The sequence below is a fragment of the Ylistrum balloti genome, unplaced genomic scaffold (assembly GCF_031769215.1).
Source record: "Ylistrum balloti isolate Yb309-2 unplaced genomic scaffold, AGI_CSIRO_Ybal_v1 Utg369670, whole genome shotgun sequence".
NCBI lineage: Eukaryota > Metazoa > Mollusca > Bivalvia > Pectinida > Pectinidae > Ylistrum > Ylistrum balloti.
Window position 1 is genome coordinate 23,913 of NW_026781916.1, and position 16,193 is coordinate 40,105.

At 36.9% G+C, this 16,193-nt stretch overlaps 2 protein-coding genes across 2 annotated transcripts; both read right to left on the bottom strand.

Annotated features, from left to right (window-relative positions):
• Positions 1 to 4,665: 4,665 nt before the first annotated feature.
• LOC132562062 (uncharacterized) lies at positions 4,666 to 5,073 on the bottom strand. The gene has a single exon (XM_060226789.1). The coding sequence runs from the start codon at positions 5,071 to 5,073 to the stop codon at positions 4,666 to 4,668; it is 408 nt and encodes a 135-aa protein (XP_060082772.1).
• A 778-nt stretch (positions 5,074 to 5,851) lies between these two features.
• LOC132562069 (myb-like protein X) lies at positions 5,852 to 6,310 on the bottom strand. The gene has a single exon (XM_060226802.1). The coding sequence runs from the start codon at positions 6,308 to 6,310 to the stop codon at positions 5,852 to 5,854; it is 459 nt and encodes a 152-aa protein (XP_060082785.1).
• Positions 6,311 to 16,193: the final 9,883 nt, after the last annotated feature.

Genomic DNA, 16,193 nt, shown 5'->3' on the forward strand with positions numbered 1-16,193 from the left:
CCATCATAGTCATGGCAGCCTTTTTAACTGCTATGTTGTTACTCACGGTTTTAAAAATGAGATTATACGACATATGGTGAAATTCTGGTGCGGAAAGGTCATCCCCTATGTAAAACTAAGGACATACGATGTACGTTATATAAAATGGCTACAGGTGACAGAGTTTTACGTCTGTAGCTGTACAATGTTTCATTGTATAACTGATATTTATCTTAAAGCTGTACACATTTTCCCACAGATGCCACGCCCTCAGAGAAACGTTTTCACGTGTTCACTACGTTTAATATATTTTCTTCTGAATGAGCTTCTTGTTTGAGGATATATATCATTACATGTGTGACAGCTCAAGGAGTCACTTTAATCTTAATGTCCAAATACGATATGTCTGGCACGGACGATGTTTGATTACCTTAGAAACGGAACTCTCATATTTATGAGTTAGTCAACCCAGTTATCATCATAAGTCTCAGTCTTAGTTTGGTTTCAGATTTAAACTTTGAAAATGAATTATTATCTTTATGGACAAGCGGGTATTTTAATATCTGTTAAGGGCAGGGATTTGTTTTTAATATTTGGAATTATTCATTTTTTTTTTTGAGAAAATAATTTCTAACACCTGAAATAAAGATGATAGTATGTACAGATTACGTTAAAACTGATATCGCTGATCGGAACACTCTTTATGACTGACTATTGAATGAGTTGTATAAAGTTTTATAGAACAACATTCGTCCTAGTCAAAAACTATGTGCCATGTCTACTTTTGTTTCATTTTATGAATTTGTTTGATATTTAAAAATGAAGTTTTGAAAAATGAGCATTCAGTATTATCACTTCTTAAAGAGCACCAATAAATTTTGTCTTGTCTTTGTCAATAAAACCGATATTTCGTATTTTTCAAATATTGACATTAAATTTTCAAACTTAACATAGTTTTATGTTATGTAGGTTGTCATGTCTAAAAAGTGTCTTTAGAGGTACAAGTGACATGTCCGCTCTCATACCAGTTCAACTGGGATTTTATCTACCTGTGTAACTAACAGGCGTATTTATTCACCTTGTGGGGGGATGGTTATATAGATATCACAACACAGTCCTTATCATACCAGAAACAGACACCGAGGGGACTCCGTGAGAACACATACTGTAGATAGGACCTGGTCGGTAACATAAATTGTACTATTATATACCTGCCATTCAAAGTTGGTTAAACCAGAGACGAATATAATAACAACAGAGACGTATGGTTAAACATCATGACCGGAGGACAAGGTCAAGAGTTTTTGTGAGATATAGAAATCTTTTTCTCGCGGTCATCATATTCTTATAACAATTTGACGAGAGCTATATTTGTGATGATGTGTATTATGCAATATTTGTGTTTGACTGAGGTGTATGTTGATTTTTATTTTTCGATAAGCATCAATATCTACCGAACGTAAGGACGATAATGAAGGCTGCCGGAAGTACAGTTAAACTGTTTATTTCATAACGTCCTACAAGAATTTGCTTCAATATATACTATATTACAGAATGAACCATGAAGTAATAAACGATTGTATGACGTCATAATTGATATTGGTATCATGTTAGATCAAGATATTTCAAATAGTCACGTGATCCATGAATGCTCTAGTATAATTATAACTATAAGCGACACGACACTAATGTCCTAAATCTGATCTGAAATAGAGACCTGTATTTAAGTTCTGTCTATGTACCTAAAGACATGAAATAAATAATTTAACCTTGACATAAAAACAAATATGATAGAAACTTTCTCATGACCTTCACATAAGTAAAACGCATGGATTAAGTTAACATTCTGAAGGTCAAATGACAAAGAAGAAAAGAGAAAAACAAAACAAAGAAACAGCAAATTGAAGCGAATTTCTGATGACATGTGTAGATATAATTCTTGGCTAAATCAGCAACAACTGTAATGTCACGTGACCGGCGTTAACATACACAATGCTGGTAACAGATATACCAGGGTATCTCTCTACTGACCATATGTACAGCATCACACCGGTATCATATCTGATCACTGCGTGTTTAAAATTCCTGCATTGTTGTGAAGCAAGCTCTCTGAAATGTATCCTTGTCAGTTTTCACGGCTGGATGACTCTACCTACAAGATAATAACATATTTCACTGTTGCGTTGTATATCTACTTTTACGATCGCCATAGTAATTTCATTGAAAAATATTCTATTTTTTTTTTTTTTTTGTGATACGAAGCTGGACGTGTTTGTTGCTTGTAAGTTTTCCTGTTCGCTCCTTGGTTGTGTACCTTGTTCTCATTTGAGAACTGTACATTATTTACTAGGACAGACCAAGATTTACATGGCGGGGGTCATCGATGAAGAAGAAGACGCATAGTCTTCCGAAACACCTGGTCTTATTATCCTTGTAATTTTTCAGAGGTCTACGTTTAAATCTGTCTTTTGCTCACATTTCCCCTGGTTTTATGGAATTGATGACTATGTTCACATGTTGGTATTGTCTGTGTTGCTTTAGTGTGTTGTTGATGTTTTGAATCATGAGATTTCCTTCCTAAATCATGTACTCCATTACAGAGTAAACTTTCAGGCTATTTCTATGTTTTGAATATAAATTAAGTTATTTTTTTTCTTTTAATTTTGGTGACTCCATGGACTTTGACATTCAAAATAGATTCAAGCAAAACGATTCTTCGTTCTCTCTCTCCGTACTCTAGGTATGTCCTCTAGTTTCTGTCCTCCATTCCGTACTCTCTAGGTTTGTTGTCTAGTTTCTGTCCCTCCATTCCTTACTCTCTAGGTATGTTCTCTAGTTTCTGTCCCTCCATTCCGTACTCTCTAGGTTTGTTGTCTAGTTTCTGTCTCTCCATTCCGTACTCTCTAGGTTTGTTCTTTCGTTTCTGTCCCTCCATTCCGTACTCTCTAGGTTTGTTCTCTAGTTTCTGTCCCTCCATTCCGTACTCTCTAGGTTTGTTCTTTCGTTTCTGTCCCTCCATTCCTTACTCTCTAGGTTTGTTCTTTCGTTTCTGTCCCTCCATTCCGTATTCTCTAGGTTTGTCCTCTAGATTCTGTCCCTCCATTCCGTACTCTCTAGGTTTGTTCTTTCGTTTCTGTCCCTCCATTGTCCCTCCATTCCGTACTCTCTAGGTTTGTTCTCTAGTTTCTGTCCCTCCATTCCGTACTCTCTAGGTTTGTCCTCTAGTTTCTGTCCCTCCATTCCGTACTCTCTAGGTTTGTCCTCTAGTTTCTGTCCCTCCATTCCGTACTCTCTAGGTTTGTCCTCTAGTTTCTGTCCCTCCATTCCGTACTCTCTAGGTTTGTCCTCTAGTTTCTGTCCCTCCATTCCGTACTCTCTAGGTTTGTTGTCTAGTTTCTGTCTCTCCATTCCGTACTCTCTAGGTTTGTTGTCTAGTTTCTGTCCCTTCATTCCGTCCTCTCTAGGTCTGTTGTCTAGTTTCTATCTCTCCATTCCGTACTCTCTCGGTTTGTCCTCTAGTTTTTGGCTCTCCATTCCGCACTCTCTAGGTTTGTCCTCTAGTTTCTGTCCCTCCATTCCGTACTCTCTAGGTATGTCCTCTAGTTTCTATGCCTCCATTCCGTCCTCTCTAGGTTTGTCCTCTAGTTTCTGTCCCTCCATTCCATCCTCTCTAGGTTTGTCCTCTAGTTTCTGTCCCTCCATTCCGTACTCTCTAGGTTTGTTCTCTAGTTTCTGTCCCTCCATTCCTTACTCTCTAGGTTTGTCCTCTAGTTTCTGTCCCTCCATTCCGTACTCTCTAGGTTTGTTCTCTAGTTTCTGTCCCTCCATTCCGTACTCTCTAGGTTTGTCCTCTAGTTTGTCCTCTAGTTTCTGTCCCTCCATTCCGTACTCTCTAGGTTTGTCCTCTAGTTTCTGTCCCTCCATTTCGTACTCTCTAGGTTTGTCCTCTAGTTTCTGTCCCTCCATTCCGTACTCTCTAGGTATGTCCTCTAGTTTCTATGCCTCCATTCCGTCCTCTCTAGGTTTGTCCTCTAGTTTCTGTCCCTCCATTCCGTACTCTCTAGGTTTGTCCTCTAGTTTCTGTCCCTCCATTCCGTACTCTCTAGGTTTGTCCTCTAGTTTCTGTCCCTCCATTCCGTACTCTCTAGGTTTGTTCTCTAGTTTCTGTCCCTCCATTCCTTACTCTCTAGGTTTGTCCTCTAGTATCTGTCCCTCCATTCCGTACTCTCTAGGTTTGTTGTCTAGTTTCTGTCCCTCCATTCCGTACTCTCTAGGTTTGTCCTCTAGTTTCTGTCCCTCCATTCCGTACTCTCTAGGTTTGTTCTCTAGTTTCTGTCCCTCCATTCCGTACTCTCTAGGTTTGTGTTGTCCTCTAGTTTCTGTCCCTCCATTCCGTACTCTCTAGGTTTGTCCTCTAGTTTCTGTCCCTCCATTCCGTACTCTCTAGGTTTGTCCTCTAGTTTCTGTCCCTCCATTCCGTACTCTCTAGGTTTGTCCTCTAGTTTCTGTCCCTCCATTCCGTACTCTCTAGGTTTGTCCTCTTGTTTCTCTCCCTCCATTCCGTACTCTCTAGGTTTGTCCTCTAGTTTCTGTCCCTCCATTCCGTACTCTCTAGGTTTGTCCTCTAGTTTCTGTCCCTCCATTCCGTACTCTCTAGGTTTGTCTAGTTTCTGTCCCTTGTACTCTCTAGGTTTGTTCTAGTTTCTGTCCCTCCATTCCGTTCTCTCTAGGTTTGTCCTCTAGTTTCTGTCCCTCCATTCCGTACTCTCTAGGTTTGTCCTCTAGTTTCTGTCCCTCCATTCCGTACTCTCTAGGTTTGTCCTCTAGTTTCTGTCCCTCCATTCCGTACTCTCTAGGTTTGTTGTCTAGTTTCTGTCCCTCCATTCCGTATTCTCTAGGTTTGTCGTCTAGATTCTGTCCCTCCATTCCGTACTCTCTAGGTTTGTCCTCTAGTTTCTGTCCCTCCATTCCGTACTCTCTAGGTTTGTCCTCTAGTTTCTGTCCCTCCATTCCGTACTCTCTAGGTTTGTCCTCTAGTTTCTGTCCCTCCATTCCGTACTCTCTAGGTTTGTTCTCTAGTTTCTGTCCCTCCATTCCTTACTCTCTAGGTTTGTCCTCTAGTTTCTGTCCCTCCATTCCGTACTCTCTAGGTTTGTCCTCTAGTTTCTGTCCCTCCATTCCGTACTCTCTAGGTTTGTCCTCTAGTTTCTGTCCCTCCATTCCGTACTCTCTAGGTTTGTTGTCTAGTTTCTTTCCCTCCATTCCGTACTCTAGGTATGTCCTCTAGTTTCTGTCCCTCCATTCCGTACTCTCTAGGTTTGTCCTCTAGTTTCTGTCCCTCCATTCCGTACTCTAGGTATGTCCTCTAGTTTCTGTCCCTCCATTCCTCTAGTTTCTGTCCCTCCATTCCGTACTCTCTAGGTTTGTCCTCTAGTTTCTGTCCCTCCATTCCGTACTCTCTAGGTTTGTTGTCTAGTTTCTGTCCCTCCATTCCGTATTCTCTAGGTTTGTCCTCTAGATTCTGTCCCTTCATTCCGTACTCTCTAGGTTTATCCTCTAGTTTCTGTCCCTCCATTCCGTACTCTCTAGGTTTGTCCTCTAGTTTCTGTCCCTCCATTCCGTACTCTCTAGGTTTGTCCTCTAGTTTCTGTCCCTCCATTTCGTGCTCTCTAGGTTTGTTGTCTAGTTTCTATCTCTCCATTCCGTACTCTCTAGGTTTGTCCTCTAGTTTCTGTCCCTCCATTCCGTACTCTCTAGGTTTGTCCTCTAGTTTCTGTCCCTCCATTCCGTACTCTCTAGGTTTGTCCTCTAGTTTCTGTCCCTCCATTCCGTACTCTCTAGGTTTGTCCTCTAGTTTCTGTCCCTCCATTCCTTACTCTCTAGGTTTGTCCTCTAGTTTCTGTCCCTCCATTCCGTACTCTCTAGGTTTGTTGTCTAGTTTCTGTCCCTCCATTCCGTACTCTCTAGGTTTGTCCTCTAGTTTCTGTCTCTCCATTCCGTACTCTCTAGGTTTGTCCTCTAGTTTCTGTCCCTCCATTCCGTACTCTCTAGGTTTGTTGTCTAGTTTCTGTCCCTCCATTCCGTACTCTCTAGGTTTGTCGTCTAGTTTCTGTCCCTCCATTCCGTACTCTCTAGGTTTGTCCTCTAGTTTCTGTCCCTCCATTCCTTCCTCTCTAGGTTTGTCCTCTAGTTTCTGTCTCTCCATTCCGTCCTCTTTAGGTTTGTCCTCTAGTTTCTGTCTCTTCATTCCGGACTCTCTAGGTTTGTCCTCTAGTTTCTGTCTCTCCATTCCGTCTTCTCTAGGTTTGTTGTCTAGTTTCTGTCTCTCCATTCCGTCCTCTCTAGATTTCATCTGTTTTCATCCATTCTAGTTTCGCCTACCAGCTCTCTAGGTTTGTAAAATTAGTTTCTGTCCCTCCATTCCTTACTCTCTAGGTACCAACCCCGCTCTAGGTTTGTTCCTAGTTAATGGATTCCATTCCGTACTCTCTGTTGTTCTAGTTTCTCCCTCCAAACCGTTGTTTCTAGTAATTCTACTCTCTAAATAAAATGTCCCTCCATTCCAACTCTCTAGGTAGTTGTCTAGTTTATTTCTCCAAAACTCTCTAGGTTTGTGTTAAGATCTCGAATTCTCAGCTAACTTTAATCTTTCTCTCTAGGTTTGTCCTCTAGTTTTGTCCCTCCATTTCCTCTAGTTTCTGTCCCTCATTCGTACTCTCTAGGTTTTCTAGTTTCTGTCCCTCCATTCCGTACTCTCTAGGTTTGTCCTCTAGTTTCTGTATTAATTTACTCTCAGGAATGTAGTCCTGTCGGTCGGAGACCGTTTTTGCTAATATCTGTTCAAATCTGTTGTTTATCATTTATTGTGTCCCTATGGATGCTGTCCGCTATAGTCAAATGATACTAGTGTCAATTTAGGTACTGAGAAATCATCTTCTCTCCCGGCCGAAAAATATTTCTCATACCTATGACAAATTATTGTACCTGTGATAAACCTAATAAATTCTTTGTCAGCACCCCCTGGTGGAGTGACGTCGCTTCTCAGTATTGCCAGATTTACAATGACAAGATATGAAGCGGTGTTTTGATCCACTTCAAACATAATTTATCAGTTTGATCGGAAGTATGTGTGTTATTGGGTGTAGTAAATCAAATACCAGTCCCGGGAACTTTTTAATACCACCTGGTATAATGATATAGTTTTGTTGTATTGCAATTTTGTGGTTTTATAAGAACGTACACTTGACACTAGACTCCATAAATAGATTTGAACTCGCTAAACTGACTGTGATAACCGTGGATAAAAAAAAATCACGAAATCAAGGAAGTTTACCTATTCCCACCTCCGCCCACCTCCGCCCACCATCCCAACAGCTCTGCCCACCTCCGCCCACCATCCCAACAGCTCCGCCCACCTCCGCCCACCTCCGCCCACCTCCGTCCACCATCCCAACAGCTCCGCCCACCATCCCAACAGCTCCACCCACCATCCCAACAGCTCCGCCCACCTCCGCCCACCATCCCAACAGAAAGGAAGGATTTTACAGTATTGTAACGCATTGGAACTTTACAACAAACAACAGCGTTATTTCTTATGAAGTTTTAGAAATATATGAAAACAACTAATCGATTTTTGAAAATTCTAATCTAGAAAATACAAAAATATCACCTTTAATCATACAACAGATTAAATTTGTTTTGTATGAGCTCATGCATTGTTTTCTGCCACGTGTAAAACACTTTATGACATCATAACTACATGATGTCGTGTGTTTTCTTTGAACCGAAAAGTTCAATGTCCGTTTCTAAATTCATCGTTCTTTCAGATATAGAAAAATGTAAAAAAAAAAAAATAATGATTGAAAAAAGATGTTTATCTTTTCAAGAAAGTATCAAATATGATCAAATAATTTTTGTATTCGTATCAATGTTTGACGTCATCAGTATTTTGACAAGACACTTTTATAAAGTAATAAGATACTGAGATTCATATCATATTCTTTCTGTAAAGACTTTAGTGTTATTTCTTGATTGAAAATTAAACTGTATCTACACACCATTTTCATCATCATCATCATCATCATCATCATCATCATCATCATCATCATCATCATCATCATCATCATCACCATCATCATCACCATTATCGTCGTCGTCGTCGTCGTCGGCGGCGGCGGCGGCCGTGGATGCGTCGCTGTTGCCGCCTCCTCTATCACTATCAATTCTCGCTCAAAAAGCGATTATGAAAGGCTGTTCGTGTTAAATAAAAAAAAATTAACATCGCTTGCGTGTTTTCGTCAATAATGATGTCTAAATTAAGCTCAAAGATTTAATGTCATTTACCATTTGTTTTGATTTTTTCCCGTGTGTGAGCTTAGAAGGCTATTGATGTTTATCAACTGGCAAAACAAATATATCTTATAACCACCTTTTCACAATAACAACATACCTTATAACGACCTTTTTACAATATCAACATACCTTATAACCACCTTTTCACAATAACAACATACCTTATAACCACCTTTTCACAATAACAACATACCTTATAACCACCTTTTCATAATAACAACATACCTTATAACGACCTTTTTACAATAAAAACATACCTTATAACCACCTTTTTACAATATCAACATACCTTATAACCACCTTTTTACATTATCAACATACCTTATAACCACCTTTTTCAACATACCTTATAACCATTATCAACATACCTTATAACCACCTTTTCACAATAACAACATACCTTATAACCACCTTTTTACAATAAAAACATACCTTATAACCACCTTTTTACAATATCAACATACCTTATAACCACCTTTTCACAATAACAATATATCTTATAACCACCTTTTACATTATCAACATACCTTATAACCACCTTTTTACAACATCAACATACCTTATAACCACCTTTTCACAATAACAACATACCTTATAACGACCTTTTTACAACATCAACATACCTTATAACCACCTTTTCACAATAACAACATACCTTATAACGACCTTTTTACAACATCAACATACCTTATAACCACCTTTTCACAATAACAACATACCTTATAACCACCTTTTTACATTATCAACATACCTTATAACCACCTTTTTACATTATCAACATACCTTATAACCACCTTTTTACATTATCAACATACCTTATAACCACCTTTTTACATTATCAACATACCTTATAACCACCTCTTACATTATTAACATACCTTATAACCACCTTTTACATTATCAACATACCTTATAACGACCTTTTACATTATCAACATACCTTATAACCACCTTTTTACATTATCAACATACCTTATAACCACCTTTTCACAATAACCACCTCTTACATTATCAACATACCTTATAACCACCTTTTCAACATACCTTATAAACCTTTTTACATTATCAACATACCTTATAACAATAACAACATACCTTATAACCACCTTTTACATTATCAACATACCTTATAACCACCTTTTTACAATCAACATACCTTACAACATACCTTATAACGACCCTTTTTACAATTATCAACATACCTTATAACCACCTTATAACCACCTTTTTACATAACAACATACCTTATAACCACCTTTTTACTTATAAACCTTTTTACAATATCAACATACCTTATAACCACCTTTTCACAATAACAACATACCTTATAACCACCTCTTACATTATTAACATACCTTATAACCACCTTTTCACAATAACAACATACCTTATAACGACCTTTTTACAACATCAACATACCTTATAACCACCTTTTACATTATCAACATACCTTATAACCATACCTTTTTACATTATCAACATACCTTATAACGACCTTTTACATTATCAACATACCTTATAACCACCTTTTTACATTATCAACATACCTTATAACCACCTTTTACATTATCAACATACCTTATAACCACCTTTTTACATTATCAACATACCTTATAACCACCTTTTTACATTATCAACATACCTTATAACCACCTCTTACATTATCAACATACCTTATAACCACCTTTTACATTATCAACATACCTTATAACCACCTTTTTACATTATCAACATACCTTATAACCACCTTTTTACATTATCAACATTATCAACATACCTTATAACCACCTTTTACATTATCAACATACCTTATAACCACCTTTTACATTATCAACATACCTTATAACCACCTTTTTACATTATCAACATACCTTATAACCACCTTTTACATTATCAACATACCTTATAACCACCTCTTACATTATCAACATACCTTATAACCACCTTTTTACATTATCAACATACCTTATAACCACCTTTTCACAATAACAACATACCTTATAACCACCTTTTTACATTATCAACATACCTTATAACCACCTTTTACAATATCAACATACCTTATAACCACCTTTTTACATTATCAACATACCTTATAACCACCTTTTTACATTATCAACATACCTTATAACCACCTTTTTACATTATCAACATACCTTATAACCACCTTTTTACATTATCAACATACCTTATAACCACCTTTTACAATATCAACATACCTTATAACCACCTTTTTACATTATCAACATACCTTATAACCACCTTTTTACAACATCAACATACCTTATAACCACCTTTTCACAATAACAACATACCTTATAACGACCTTTTTACAACATCAACATACCTTATAACCACCTTTTCACAATATCAACATACCTTATAACCACCTCTTACATTATCAACATACCTTATAACCACCTTTTTACATTATCAACATACCTTATAACCACCTTTTTACATTATCAACATACCTTATAACCACCTTTTACATTATCAACATACCTTATAACGACCTTTTTACATTATCAACATACTTTATAACGACCTTTTGACATTATCAACATACCTTATAACCACCTTTTTACATTATCAACATACCTTATAACCACCTTTTACAATATCAACATACCTTATAACCACCTTTTTACATTATCAACATACCTTATAACGACCTTTTTACATTATCAACATACCTTATAACCACCTTTTTACAATAACAACATATTTATAACCACCTTTTTACAATAACAACATACCTTATAACGACATTTCTACAACATCAACATACCTTATAACCACCTTTTCACAATATCAGCATACCTTATAACCACCTTTTTACAATAACAACATACCTTAGAACCACCTTTTTACAATATCAACATACCTTATAACCACCTTTTTGCAATATCAACATACCCTAAAACGACCTTTTTACAATATCAACATACCTTATAACCACCTTTTTTTACAATATCAACATATTTATAACCACCTTTTTACACTATCAACATACCTTATAACGACCTTTTCACAATTTTTTGCCCTTTTTTGACACTTGAAAATCAACAAAAACATTTGTAGTTTCTGTGTTAAAATCGTAATACGACTAAAATTTGATATTTTGGTTTTGATACGAAATGACGAGACTTTCCTGTGGATAATTATATCCTTTATACAATATTGCATTAAAATGATCAGTGATATGTTTCGGTTGTTATTTGAATTCCATTGTACCCTAGACACAGAATATGGGTTTGATGGATTCAATTACAAGATGGAAGAATTATGGTGTAAATAATGGCTTCATTTCTGAACACAATGTTCAACAGAGTTAATCTGCTTCTAGTTTTATTATATATCAAAGGAGACATCGGCATGGATTGATGTGAAAAGTCAATACAAGGATGGCAGATACCGATATCATGATTTTATTTGTAGATAATACTGAAAATCACTCAGATTTCGCGAATACTGTATTTTGCGTACTTACCTCTTAAGACATATTCGCGAATAGATGTTTTCGCGAGCGGTAATATAGAAATGAATTTAAATTCGCGAATGATGGCCTATTAGAGATATGTTCTCCGATATTGGTACCAAATCATCATGGATGTCGTCAGAAATTATTTCTATACAAAGTATTCGAGAAAGGTTTGAATACGCGATTTACTCTTCTCGTGTATTAACGCGAAAATAGATCTCTCGCGAAATATGAGTGATTTACAGTATCTCATGGATTCATTACAAGGAATCCAGTGCTTTCAGTACACATCGCTGAAGAATAAGCTACGTTCTGCAGTCGCAATCATGACTTCTCTTAGAAATATATTATTTCCATTTATAACGAAATTAATTTCAATTCAGAATGAAAAAAATCTATCGTCATTTTTTTTTGGTTCCACTTTAAATGAAAGAGAAACCGGATAATCTTATCCTCTAGTACCTGTATGCTAGTGGTGTTCATCTCGTAAAGTCGGATATGTATCTCGGTTACCATGACACATTCTGGCATGATTCCTGACACTAGATTTAATATGTGTTTATCAGTAGATGTGCATTCACACCGGGTGGTGTTTGTATAACGTTAATATAGATTTGTAACTGATAAATGACCTGATGAATGAGACAGCTCCTTCAAAATCTGTGTTTATTAAATGTCTTATATATACTGCATGATATATAGTAACTATATCCAGTCATATATTACGTCCGCGTCATATTTTTTTTTGTAAAGACTTTTTTCTGTGATTTTCTCCTGGTTATAATTGTCATAACTAATGAATGTTCCTATTTTTATGATTATATTTCACAATTAGTCAGGAATTATGATGAATAGTAACGTTAGCTGTAGAAAGTGAAATGACGTCAAATACCAACTGATTGTATTATGACGTCAAACACCAGCTGATTACATTATGACGTCACTCACAAATAGAGATCATGTGAACATCATAATATATGATTTGAATACAGCCTATTTAATACTCTTGGTAATCCATGTATTCTTATAGGACGGCATCGACCAGTTCTACATATAAGGATATTACAAATTTAACATGGATAAATGTTTTCTTCAGTTTTAGCTCAACTTCTTCCAGAATTGTACAAAAGACACACAAGTGAACAGTACCATTTGATAGCTTAGAGTTAGATACAGTAGAACCGAACAATGAATTAAAAACTGCATCACACAACTGTTTCGTCCTTCTAGGGCTCGTCGGTGATGTTACATCATACAGCTGTTTTGTCCTTCTAGGACTCGTCAGTGATGTTACATTATACAGCTGTTTCGTCCTTCTAGGACTTGTCAGTGATGTTACATCATACAGCTGTTTCGTCCTTCTAGGACTCGTCAGTGATGTTACATTATACAGCTGTTTCGTTCTTCTAGGACTCGTCAGTGATATTACATCATGCAACTGTTTCGTCCTTCTAGGGCTCGTCGGTGATGTTACATCATACAGCTGTTTCGTCCTTCTAGGACTCGTCGGTGATGTTACATCATACAGCTGTTTCATCCTTCTAGGACTCGTCAGTGATGTTACATCATACAGCTGTTTCGTCCTTCTAGGACTCGTCAGTGATGTTACATCATACAGCTGTTTCGTCCTTCTAGGACTCGTCAGTGATGTTACATCATACAGCTGTTTCGTCCTTCTAGGACTCGTCAGTGATGTTACATCATACAGCTGTTTCGTCCTTCTAGGACTCCTCAGTGACTCTACGAGCCTAAATTTTGAAGCCTAGGAGGCGACTGAGGAAAATCCATTGTGATCGAAAGAAAAGTAAAAATCTAAGACTGGGAAGTGCAGCAGTCCCATCATTATATAAATTTCGTAATTGTTCATATATCAGACAATTTTAAAACAACCTGAAGTACATTTGTATATTCTGAACCGTGTCACTATTCGAATGAATTAAAACCTGGCATGCATGTGACTGCAAAGAAATCGAGTCAAACATTTAACCATGTATAGAATAAAACCCATGCTATTTGATATGTATTATATTAGACTACGTGGTAACAATCGTCTCCTATATCATGAACAGAAATACTTTATTGATGTTAGATACCGATTCCCGAGCAGCGTACACATTCGAATGCAATGAACCCATTGGCTTAGTTTACCACAGTAGGTGAAACAATTTTCAATTTGTAACTACTGAAGTTGAACAAAGACCTCATTCATATCGACTGCATACACCGATCGTGATCGATTGAGTTAAATATAAATGCTTCTACACAGTAATGTCACGTGCACAAAGCAATATTTTACTGTATTCGTTTGTTCTTTTCAATCATCAAAGAGTCTTTCAATAAGGTTCATTTTATAGTTGTTCTTGTTTTTTTAATCAAACGAATTTGATTTCTGTTGCCTTTGGTCTTTAGAGTAGACGACTGTTCATAATTAAACGTCCATTATGTGCAACAAAGTTTTAAGTCTAGGGACACTTTAGGTCGGTTTATCGGTTCAACATTGTGTTTGGGGGCAGAGGAGATGAGCGTGGGGTGGGAATGGGCGTAGGGTTGGGGACAGGTTGGTAAGGTTTACATTGTGTTATGCCCTGTCAACAGCTACGGTCGTTTGAGGACGGTCTCCCGGTATGGAAGGCTGTGATGTTGATGTAAGCCTGCTTGTGATGTGGCGGAACTGATGTCGACTTTATAGTGATGTCACACTGAAACATATTGCCAAATGCCTCTTACAGAATACCCTATCCAATCGCATTGTACCGACATCGGGATGATCGGCCGTTACGGAGCGTTTCAGATAGTAATAATTTCCTTTAAAAAAAAATCTGGCATGTCTCATACAGGGGACAGAACCCACACGTCTTCACAAGCAGATGACAGGGAAGGGGAATTTCGGATAGTTAAGGGCAAATCATGAATTGCTTTGTTTTTGTACAAATTTATATCTGAAACCAGGTCATATCCTCCTCAATTTTAGATCAAGGGTTAATATATATTGTATCAATAACAAATGATAAAAATGCCCACAGAACCTTTTTTCCTATAAGCCGTCTGATTTCCATTAACTCCACACTCCTAATATCTTTGCACACTTGTATATGTCACTTTATTGGCTTCTTCAGTCCCAAAACTGGGGAGAGAACCTAAAGCCTTCCTCACAGAGGTGAACATGTTTGACCAAAAGTTGGGCGTTGTCAATGGAGACTTAGGGAAGAAGAAATATCTTTAGAAATAATATGACGCGAAACCTTCCTTTGAATAAAAAGCTCGATGCGGTGTTCAAGGACATTGAAACCCGATATATATGAGAATAACGTTTATCTTCAAAGGCATGACCAAGTGTTTTATATTATATCTTTCCAATCGCATTACGTACAGATTAGCAATGGTGATTTCGCAAGCGCACTGCGTGTTGATTCCTGTGTATATCATTGATCTTGCAAATTATCCTCTTCGAATGCAAAGGTAATTAGTTACCTGACTCGCAAACTGGCAATAACAACCCTTAACGATACTATTGACAATTAACAATGATTTAAAGATAGGCTTGGTTTTAAGTATATTGCGTAATCACGGAAATCATTGACAAACGTGATGCTTCCATTGGCAACGAGGAAATATTTAAAACAAAAACAGCATATGAGATACAATATACATACAATAATACCATTTACATTTACACAAAATGGCGGAGAACATTAGCCATAACCAATGAGATTAAGACAAAATTCATAAGTACGCATAGATATCAAGCAAGTTTTAAACAGAGCGGTGTTCTGAAGCACCACTACTCAGAGGTGTTACTTTTGACATATGAAAATGTATAGATTAATTAAGAAACACTCAATTGCTCAAAAATATATCGAATAGCATAAGTAAAAAATAATTCAAGTATATTTGATCATTCTTTTCTTTTTGCCGTAGCATGAATCAGATACCTGCCAAAATTCCTGAGAGTTTTTACATTATTACTAGATAATAACGGAATAATTTTGAATACAGATGGCCGGCGATAAAAGTAAGGCTTGATGTATAAGATACGTAATTCTGAATAAGATGGACATGGTGAAATAAAATGAATTTCATGTTCTATTTCATTACTGTCGCACAGAGGGCATATTCTGTGAGAAATATTAACACCATGGTATCTACCCGTTTCAACATTCAACTTATGTGAGCTCGGTCAATACTTAGACAGTATCATTTTTATTTTTATAGTTAGTGGCTTGTTGAGGTACGATTGTGTAACAAACCGATCAGCTATATGTTTATTCAATATACACATTGAGGACTTTTCAAATCTACTTCTTCAGTCTTGAATAAATATATCCTGTATACGTTGTTTCTATATCAATAAGAAATACTTTCCATTTGAAACACCTTG